At 37.2% G+C, this 11,195-nt stretch overlaps 1 protein-coding gene across 1 annotated transcript; it reads left to right on the top strand.

Moving 5' to 3' along the window:
- The first annotated feature begins 3,696 nt into the window (after positions 1-3,696).
- Positions 3,697-6,337, top strand: LOC131437210 (mitochondrial potassium channel ATP-binding subunit). The gene is made up of 4 exons (XM_058606392.1): positions 3,697-3,833; positions 3,983-4,480; positions 4,537-5,251; positions 5,309-6,337. Exons 1-4 carry the CDS (start codon positions 3,784-3,786, stop codon positions 6,230-6,232), a joined length of 2,187 nt encoding a protein of 728 aa, XP_058462375.1. The 5' UTR covers positions 3,697-3,783; the 3' UTR covers positions 6,233-6,337.
- Positions 6,338-11,195: the final 4,858 nt, after the last annotated feature.

Below are 11,195 nucleotides of genomic sequence, written 5' to 3'. Positions count from 1 at the left end.
AATCCAATAATTTATTGTGACGATTCATTTTCAAATATTTTGATGAAATCAGGCATCCCTGCAAGCAGCTGATCGGTGTTGACAAACGAGGGGAAACCAACTAGTAAAAAAACTTTTACATAACACAAGGGGTGTACAGATAGTAAATAGTTCGCGCAGTACAATATAGGTGGAGCTAGTGCATCACGAAAAATTATTTTATATAAGAATTTACTCATACTGTCATGTCTGTTAGTCTGTGCTATTGATGCAATACATAATGCGTGTAATTTTAGCATGCATAGATAAACTGTTTTGAAAACGAAAAATGAGAAATTCTCTTGAATTCCACTATGAAATTTTGAGATAGTCATTCACACATTAGTTCCAATGACCAGTTGAACATCGAAACTAATGTGTGAACGACTTTCTCAAAATTTCATAGTGGAATTTGAGGGGATTTTTTATTTTTCTTTTCAAAGCGGTTTATCTAAGCATGCTATAATTTATGTAGCTTCCTAAGCAACTAGAAGTTCCAAAATTACTTAAAAACTCCAACTTTCTTGCTGCTTAAGAGTACACGCGGAACTTTTGAGAACTTGAATGGACGGATCAAGTTCCAAGTGAACTTTCTAGCTGCTTAAGAAAACACATGGCAATTTTTGACAGTTCGAAGTACAGAAGTACTTTTGGTAACTTGAAAGTACAGACCCTCTCAGCAGGCCGTTCAATTTTGTTGGTTTTTGAGCGCTTGTTGAACGACATATTGCACGAAATATTCGTTCAATTTGCTGGAACTGTTTGATGTTGTTTTATCTCTTGCAAAAATAGTGTGAAAATTAGGTGTTACCTTTACATAAAAAGGAAATTTTGTTGTTATTCTACTTGAAGTAGAAGTATTGTGCAGGTATGTATTGTTAGTTTAAACAAATAAGTGGAAAACACTTCAGAAATTCTGCAGTAAAACTAGTCCAACGGGGCTCCAACTCCTCATGTTAAAAATGGCTCAACAATGGACCTCTGTCTGCCGGGTTTGTTGAACGAAGAAAATGGCATTCAATGTTCAACGGTCTGTTTCATAATCGGCAAACGATGGTCCCGTGTTGGCCTCCCGTTGAACGATTGATTGGACTTTCATTGGACCAATAATCCAACGTATTGGACCAATGAAGGACCACCGTTGAGCGTTTTTTTTCTAAGTGGGGAACAAGTTTCGCTACATAGAAGCTGAGCAATGTATTCTAGAAGCAGCTTAGAAGTTCGTTCGGGTGCGTCGCGCGAACTTTCAAGTGTGGATAATTACTTAAAAATGGGCTGCTTAGAATGCTATTGATGAACTTTGAGAGCTGCTGCTTATGCCAAATCAGTCCCTTTTATCTGAACTTTTGGTTAGTTGGGTTGCAGCATGTAGCAACAAAGTTTTTGACAGATCACACTTTTTATCAAAAAAAATGTGTTCAGCGATGAAGCTCATTTATGGTTGAATGGATACGTCAACAAGCAAAATTAACGCAACTAGAGCAGAAACATTGCAAAAGCTACCAATGCATCCCAAAAAAGTCACTGTTTAGTGAGGATTATGGGCTGGTGGCATCATCGGGCCGTTTTTTGCCCAAAAATGAAAGAATTGGACATGCCTGACATGTGGTTTCAGCAAAACGGTACCACATCCCTCACGGAACGCGAAAGAGCCGCCTCTCAATTTAATCTTAATTTATCTCACATTTTGGTCCCGTCAATTGTTTGTGTAGATTGTGTGATTGAACGCCTTTGGACTATTTCTTGTGGGGCTATGTTAAGGCGGAGGTGTGTCAAAATGATGAAGAAACATCTTGTTTGCGATTTTTGTCAGAACTATCGTTAAACAAAATAAATTCTAACGTTTTGCATATTACAAAGCATCATTCGAACAACATTTTGCCCTTGAGAAATAAGTCGGTGAAGAGATATTTTTGAGAACGCTTCTTAAAAATCATGATTTGCTGTGTCCACTGTATCTCAGCGTAGACCAATCAGAAGTCAACGAATCAAAGCAACGTAGATAGAGTTGATGTTTTTCTAGACCTCAACGTAGCTGTAGACATTGTACCTATAAAACTTTCTCAAAGTAACAAATAACAATAAGGGAAACGTTGAGGTCGAGTATTTCACATGTAGAAAGTGTGTTCAAAATTTGAAAAACATTGGTGAAGTAGTTTTTGAATGACGATGGACACGGACTTTCAAAACCTGCTTACGAGAAAAATGCGTTTAAAGTTTTTTGTCTACAAAATCGAAGGAAACAATTTATTACTCTAGGGAGCCCGTAGGGTCTAACATTTTCAAAAAACCATTTTTTTTCTTTTGTGTGTTTTGTTTTAATGAAACATTTCAAGAATGTTATATCACTTTTTTATGTTAAGTCAATCGAAGCAGAAATCTTGGGCCTTACCTCTTCGCAGTATGATATAAGCAAAGATAAAGACCCATAACTTGATGCGATTTGCTCCGATAGGATCGGAAATTTCACAGAATAATCCTGAAATATTTTACTATAAGAAAAAACAAAGAAAAATATTTAATGGATTTTTCAAAAGTCATGTCTACAAAGATAAACTAGCAACGACTGACGCACTGAAAGCAAATGTTGAAGCATTTATTCGTGAAATATCCGCCGAAATGTTGGAGAGAGTGTGCTAAAATTTTACCTTGTGCATGAGCCATCTAAAGTGAAGCAGCGGCCAACATTTGCATGAAATCATTTTCAAACATTAAATTATATTGATCGTTCAATCGATTTCAATAAAGATTTTATCATTTTTTTTGTATATTCTTGAAAATCAAATACTATACCTATATTCTATATTATCCGAATCAATCTTAATGAATTTTTATCCAAAATGAGCCGAAATTCGTGTCAGAAATTATCCTAATAAAACAAGGAAAAAATGTTTTTAATTAGACTGTGTCAACGACCAGAAAAAGGCAATATCACACCAATAGGTGGATTAAGAATAGGTTTTTTTCCTTTCCCGTAAGTGTTCGTTTCCTGAACAAACCCTGTGAGAAAAACTCGTCCAATAAGTTGAACCGTTGGTCCGATGAATAATTAAATAAATCGTCCAACGAAAAGTCGATTCCAGGTCGGTAGAAAACGAGCTACACTTCGGTCGCTGGCAAACTACGGTTGGTTGAATTGAGTACAGACAGAAAATTCGGCATCCTTGTGCTAAGGATATAATGGCGCACACTTTTTCCCGGTTTCCGCATTCAATAAGCGGTAAAACATACCGCCATCTGTTGACCGATCACAGAAAGCTCTCAGCTTCGAAATATCTTGCGAACAAGCTACCACACAAGATTACTGATTTGCAGAGATGCCAGGTCTGCAGATTTGTCTGTAAATCTGCAGATTTGGGGTATAGTGCTGCAGGCATTTTTTGTTGTGCAGACTTTTGCAGACTTTTGAAATTCTCGCAGACTTTTACAGACTTTTGAAATTCTCGCTGACGTTCGTCTATATTTACAGAAAAATTTGAAATTTCCGCGACCTTTTTTTTTTTTTTTGCTCGCCAAATCAGTTTTGCATGTCATACTTTATAGAGAAATTGCTGCCAGCAAGCCATACTTGCTGACTGCAGATTTTTTTTCAGATTTACAGACCCTGTTTGCAGACATTTGAAATTTTTACCTGGCATCTCTGCTGATTTGACAATCAGCTGATTGTATGCTAACAGAGTTTTATTTTCTTGATGGCTGGTAGTAAGTTCATTGACTTATTATTCTGCAATATTGGGAATTTCTTAGTGTATATTTTTGTTAATCATGTTAAAATTGTTTCTATCTAACTGCCAAGGTGTTCAGACAAACTACAGGTAATAATTCGTATAGTTTTGTTTCCAAAATAGAATCGAATTGGTTAAAGAATTTTGAGACACAGCATTCAATTGCATAACCTCAACTCGCTTATTAAGAGCTGCACTGTCCCGGATTAAATGTAGTTCAAGGCCATTTTTGTTTACAGTTCATCTCAAGCAAGCCGAAATCGAATTCACCTGTTAGGGCGGTCGCTTCACACTTACGTCGTCCGGCGTAATGGACTGCTAGAAGTGAGCAAGAGTGTTACTAGAAATCCGTCAAGACAATCGGGACGTAATTTCATCTCCGCTGGAGGCAAACAGGAGGTGGTACGTGCCGGGCCCACCAATTCCAAGATATTGAAATTCGTTCTGGGAGGAACTGCCGTCAGCGTAACAGTCGGTTACACATGCCGTCGGTGGTTTGCCCATTGTGACGCGGCCACCGTCGCTGGTCGACTGGCAGGCCAGCATAAAATCAGCACCCATGACACGATCAAATTCGATTGGCCTCGATTCTGGATCTATTTGCGACCTCACCTAGCAAAACTGATTGGGGCGGTTTTCGCTGCCTTGGCAGTGGCCTATTTTAACATTCAGATACCGAATCTGCTGGGTGTCGTTGTGAATACCTTGTCCAAGTATGCTCGAAGCGGTTTGAAAGAGTAAGAATGTGATTCGAAGAGGTTATAAATGTGATTATGTTCGGGTTTATTTCCAGCATCAATTCATCGACCTTTTTCAACGAAATGAAGTTACCGTCTCTGCGTCTGTTCGGAATGTATGTCGCTCAAGCAGCGTTCACGTTTGTGTACATTTTTCTACTGAGCCAAATCGGCGAACAGATGGCTGCTAAAATTCGACAGGATCTTTTACAACAAATCATAATCCAGGATCTGGAATTTTTCGATGAAATTCGAACGGGAGAGCTTGTAAATCGGTTGACTGCCGACGTGCAGGATTTCAAATCCAGTTTCAAGCAGTGCATCTCCCAAGGACTGCGATCAATCGCTCAGTTGATCGGCGGTAGTGTCTCTCTCTTTCTGATCTCCCCTCAGTTGGCTAGCATTGCTTTGGTGTCGGTTCCGGCGGCGGTGGCAATGTTTTCCTTCCTTGGGAGGTCGCTGCGGGCACTCAGCAAAAAAAGTCAAGCACAATCGGAACGAGCTACTTCCGTGAGCGAGGAGGCACTGTCCAATATCCGAACTGTCCGAGCGAGTGCCAGCGAATATGCTGAGGTGGAACTTTTCCGCCAGGAAACTGACAAAGCAGCCGAACTATCGGAACAGTTGGGTGTGGGAATCGCAGTGTTTCAATCGCTGACCAATTTGTTCCTAAATGGGATGGTGTTAACCACGCTAGTGCTGGGAGGACATTTTATGTCGACTAGTTCGATCAGCGCTGGAGACTTGATGGCATTTTTGGTGGCTTCGCAAGTAAATTTGGTGTTTCTCGTAATGTATCGAAACACTAATCATTCGTTTTTTTTGCAGGGTGTTCAACGTTCGTTGGCTCAAGGTTCGATTCTGCTCGGATCCATGATCCGCGGAATGACCGCTGGAGCACGTGTTTTCGAGTACCTTTCAGTCCAACCAAAGATAGACTTAAAAATTGGCGAAATCATCCCGGAATCACGGGTACGGGGAGAAATTCGCTTCGAAAACGTATTCTTTACGTATCCTTCGCGTCCGAACCAACAGGTATTACAAGATTTTTCTTTAGTCCTCGAGCCAGGACAGACGGTCGCTCTAGTGGGAGCCAGTGGCTCGGGGAAATCGACAATCGCTTCGCTGTTGGAAAGATTTTACGAACCAACCGACGGCAGGATTACCATCGATGGTCACAATCTTGCGGAACTGTCTCCGAACTGGCTTCGCGGGCAGTTGATAGGATTTATTGAACAACAACCGGTCCTATTCGGAACGACTATCTACGAAAATATCCGCTACGGACGGCCGAATGCAACCGAAGCCGAAGTGCTGGAAGCTGCCAAGCTGTCTCAATCGCATCAGTTCATCAGTCAATTGCCGGATGGCTACCAAACACCCGTGGGCGAGCGTGGAATTCAGTTGAGCGGTGGTCAACGGCAACGAATAGCAATCGCTAGAGCACTGCTGAAGCAACCTACCATTCTTATTCTGGACGAGGCAACCAGTGCACTCGATGCATCCAGCGAAGCAATCGTACAGAAAGCTCTGGATGCTGCTGTCGTCGACAGGACCACCTTGGTGATCGCCCATCGATTGTCCACCATTCGAAATGCTGACGTTATTGTGGTACTAAATAAGGGACGAATTGTGGAAATGGGCAATCATGACACGTTGTTACAGAAAAAGGGTCACTACTTCGAGTTGGTGAAGCAACAGGAGCGGCAACTGCAAGAGGATCAACAACAAAACCAGCGGGCTTATGGGTAGAAATATCATATGAAAGTTAATACCTGGAGTGATAGTTTTATTTAGGCATTGTTGTTAGGAATAAAGATTACGGTTACAGTTATAAATAATTGGTTGAACAACAAACAGCGTCTTTTTTTTTTCTAATGACAGTAAATCAAGCATGGAAAAGTGCATCCAACTCGAAACGACTTTTTCATGTAAGCTCTCGTACAATAAACTGTCCTTTAGAGTTGCTCATGTAACATGGTCACAGCGTCGAATACATTGGCAATCATCCGGAATTACTCAGGGTAGCCATGCTGGATCATTAATAGTCTTATTGTACTTCAACGACATGAACTTCTCGCCTACCGATTTCTACTGATGTCAAGATATGTTATAATATTCTCCCACGGCTGAAACTTTTCGCTACTCAGGTTTCGCGATGAGAATGGCTAAACAGTTGACATTTGTATACTGCTTGAAATCCTTTCACTGTTCCCCTTGACCAACTTGTCAGCAGCAATTTTGCTGTCAGTTCGGCAAAAGGGATCGAATCATGGATTACCGAGTCATCAGTAATCGAGTGTAGAAAGGATTTTGGTTTATTATTGCACGAAACCCTTATCACGGAAGCCAAGTTTGGGGAATGAGTGTATTTTATTAATGCTCACTTTAATTTAAAAACAATCAAATCCCGAAAACAAATAGCACAGATAAAAATATTTGTTTCTAGTGCTCGCCCTACCTGGAAATAAACAAATATTCAAAAGTATATATAAAAAAAACATTTTGATGCCACTTTGCTTTTCACGTAATACTGAAATCTCTTTCATTCGCAAAATTCGGCAAAAAAATGCGCTTTACCGAGATATCAGAACTTTACACTAACGAATTTCGGCAATGAGCATGTGGATTACTAAACAATCAGTAAAATTTTGTGTTGCCTATCTAATTCGGCATTTCATTATGGCGAACTCGAGAATCGGTTGGTGGTCACCTATTGGTGTGATAATGCCTTTCTCTTTTGTTTCAAACAGTCTCATTAAAACATATTATTTTCGTTATGCCAATTTCTAGGCCCACAGTACCCAATTACTGAAAATACTCTGGCGTTTTTGCTCGATACGCTTTGTGCGATGATTGGTTCATTTCATGTGTTTGAAGTATTGCGCTTTATTTTAGCACAGAATTTCACCTTCATGCACGTTCATACAAAACATTTCAGAAAAATTTGAGTTGGTTTTGGATATTTCATACTACTGAAAATTTCACCATAATTTGCTGAACATATTTTTAATGGTATGGAGAAGAAATTATGCTGCTTTTTCAAATACAACATGAGATATTCTCGATTAAGTTCTACATATTCTTGTATTTGGTAAATTTTGAAAAGGCGTAGAAAATAAGTTAAATTAACTGGTGACGTAAAACTTCATATTAAATCATCACAAACTTTACACATTCGAGTGTGGAGCTTGCCTCATACTCTGAACCGCCAACCTTTGTTTCGCAATATCAATTTTCTATCAATAATTTACTTGACAATGAATCCGACAAGTTGTACAAATGTTAATCGTTAATGTTAACATTAATCGCAAATTCTTGGAAATTGGGGATTCATTTGGAAACACTTCTTAAAACATGTAGGACGGAACTGTACATGCTTATTTCAGCAAAATATATGTTACCTCTTGATGCGTTTCATGCAGCAACATAGTTTTTGCACCATACCTTCGGAAATATCTTCAGTCATTTGTGGTAAAATTTTCAGTAGTATGAGATAACCACATATAACTGCAAATTGAATTTTGTTAAAATCAAAGACATCATATTAACAAGATATTCAGCTCTCACATTTCCTGAACAAATCATTGGCAACATCCACTATGGCGAGCATGGCGCCCTCAGGGGAGTCCGCATCGAATCTCGTACATAGAAGTAGGGGAGGGAAATGCCAAATTCGTGCGCGCCAAAATAGGAGCACTGCGCATCCATACAATTATGTTATTCAATTCTTTAGCATGATAACAATTAGAGATTTTACTTATTATCAAATGACTGGAAATTGCGAAGCAAAGAACTTGGAATTTCAAAAACAGAGGGATTTTTTCAGAAAATCTAATCCCATACAAACTAAAAACATCGGGCGCATTTCACTATCAAGCAAATAATTTGCAAGTATCCATGAGACCCCAAAGGAACACGAAAAGTTTGGTGGAACTAAAATCTAAATTTCATAATTAGTATTTTCGAGCCGGCTTCTACAAGTACGTCATTGAATTAATGGCATATTAATTCCTAAATTAAATTTAAAACTCTTTGATGGTCAAGCGATTTTTTGTAGATTTTTCAATTTCTGAATCAGTTTGAACATTGCATTTTTAATGTAATCGGTCATGTCTCCTACAAAACCCTGTATTTTGTTGCTCTCGTGTATTTCGTTGTATATTTGCATGATTACAATTCTGCAAGTAAAGCATTGAAAGTGCAACAATCAACTTATACGGACGATTATTGATATTCGATGTTTATTCGTACTCACGTCATCCTGTTGACATTACCCACCAAGCCTTTTCCCAACTTTATTGACCAATCGTATGAAATTTCATTCATTTAAGAAGCACTTCAAATAGTGCTTTTGCGTTTCCCATCATCTTCAACGCCAAATATGATACAATTGATGATATCACTTTATTTTGAACCAAATTTGAGAATCCCCTGGACATAGTTGGTTAATGTTCATGGTTACTTTGGAATATGTACCTGATCTCCAAAACCAAAAGAAGTAATTGGGGTAAAACAAATTTGGAAGAAAATTCTTGCAGAAGAATTGCACAATTCCTACCCGTCGAACGACCAAAATTAGGTTAAAGACGGGTATAAATATACGATATAAAAAAAAACACAATTCCTGCAGATAAATGCACAATTCTGTCTATGCTATTGAAGAATCCAACCAACTCTTTTGCGATCGCTGCGCTGCACGAGTGGCGAGCTTTGAACTAAGCGATGGTGATAATTTTCAGATTTTGCTTGAAAATTCGAAAAAAATGCCGGATTTTTTTTCTTATGAATCAAACACTAACATACAACAACGTCTGAAAATTTGGTAAATAAATCGATCATTCATGATTCAGTAACTTCTCGTGGTATGTTTGATTGAGACTTATGGAGAAATCGTAAGATGAAATATCAAATTCGAAGAAGTGAGGTTGGGTACTGTTTTCATATTTGGAAAATTCTTTGTTTTCATGGTTAGATTTTGAGATTAATTAATAAATTATGATCAAAAGCTGTATGATTATTCTATTTACTCATGTTTTAACATCTAAATCAAATCTGTATGTGAACTGAAAATTCCTAATTTCAACCGAAATTTTCAAGTGTATAGGACAATTTTAAATCATATGTTTGATGACAACACGTGAATAATCACTTTTTTGCCCATGTTTGTAGGGTTTTGCCATCTGCATTCGTTCCAACTCAAGTAAATTGAAAAATTCGTCCAAATGTTTTCTAAATACATGGGATATGTCAAAACAATCACCATAACGCTATCTCGATGGAATCACCACAGACTAACAGACAGGACACTCAAATTAGATTCTTCAATCATTTTAACGGTCATTTCGAATATTCCTTTATTTGGGACAGTACTCACATGTGTCATGATGGCGCCACGCTACCCTATCAAAAACATCCTGTCTGTCATCTAGACTGTGTTTATTTTTTCATTTACCAACAGAGTTGCCATACATACAGAATTACCTGTATTGTATTGATTTGTTTACGTCCATGCGAATTTCATGCAGGATACAGATTTAATACATATTGCCAAAACTATATACATAATTGTGCCTACTTCTCATCCTCCAACGGAATACAAAATCGAACCCGTTTTGTTACAATATTTACTTACTTCTGGTGTGCCGCCACTTAATTTCGGGTGAAAACTACCAACACAATAAAAAATTGTCTTTATGAACAACGTTGAGTCAAATAAATGGTTATCTTCGCGAAAAAGTTAAATGTATTATCAACGTAATCCAATAATTTATTGTGTCGATTCATTCTCAAATATGTTGATGAAATCAGGCATCCCTGCAAGCAGCTGATCGGTGTTGACAAACGAGGGGAAACCAACTAGTAAAAAAACTTTTACATAACACAAGGGGTGTACAGATAGTAAATAGTTCGCGCAGTACAATATAGGTGGAACTAGTGCATCACGAAAAATTATTTTTAAAAGAATTTACTCATACTGTCATGTCTGTTAGTCTGTGGAATCACTCTGATTGGATTCTTCAATTATGATAATAGAATATAATATAATAGAATCCTTTCAGGTTTCCACCGGTTACCATAATCACAAACGGAAAAGACCGAATGAAAGAAACGGTTCGGAAAATTCAAAACTGAGCAGAAGGTAAGTAATAAATAAGTGTTATTTTCTGGTTCCGTGTGTATTATTTCGATCATCGAGTTATACACCGAATCAAAAAAGTACGAATTTATACAAGTCTTAACTCAATACAAAGATTTTGATCAAAAAATTTTATAAATGGTTTGGGTTTGGTCACAATTCGACATTGGCCTGTTAAAAAGGCGATCACGATAGGCTCTCGTGCAAATATATATATATATATATATATATATATATATATATATATATATATATATATATATATATATATATATATATATATATATATATATATATATATATATATATATATATATATATATATATATATATATATATATATATATATATATATATATATATATATATATATATATATATATATATATATATATATATATATATATATATATATATATATATATATATATATATATATATATATATATATATATATTTGTATACAATATAAAGATAGGACTATTGTAAAAATAGTCATCTCATTAGTAGAGTTGCCATATTATTTTACGGATTACTCGACCAGAAACTTGAGTGATTCGCATTGTTCAGATGCCT

The sequence above is a fragment of the Malaya genurostris genome, chromosome 3, assembly GCF_030247185.1.
Source record: "Malaya genurostris strain Urasoe2022 chromosome 3, Malgen_1.1, whole genome shotgun sequence".
In the NCBI taxonomy this organism is placed as follows: Eukaryota; Metazoa; Arthropoda; class Insecta; order Diptera; family Culicidae; genus Malaya; species Malaya genurostris.
The sequence above is the reverse complement of the archived record's forward strand: the minus strand, read 5'-3'. Positions and strand labels throughout refer to the sequence as shown.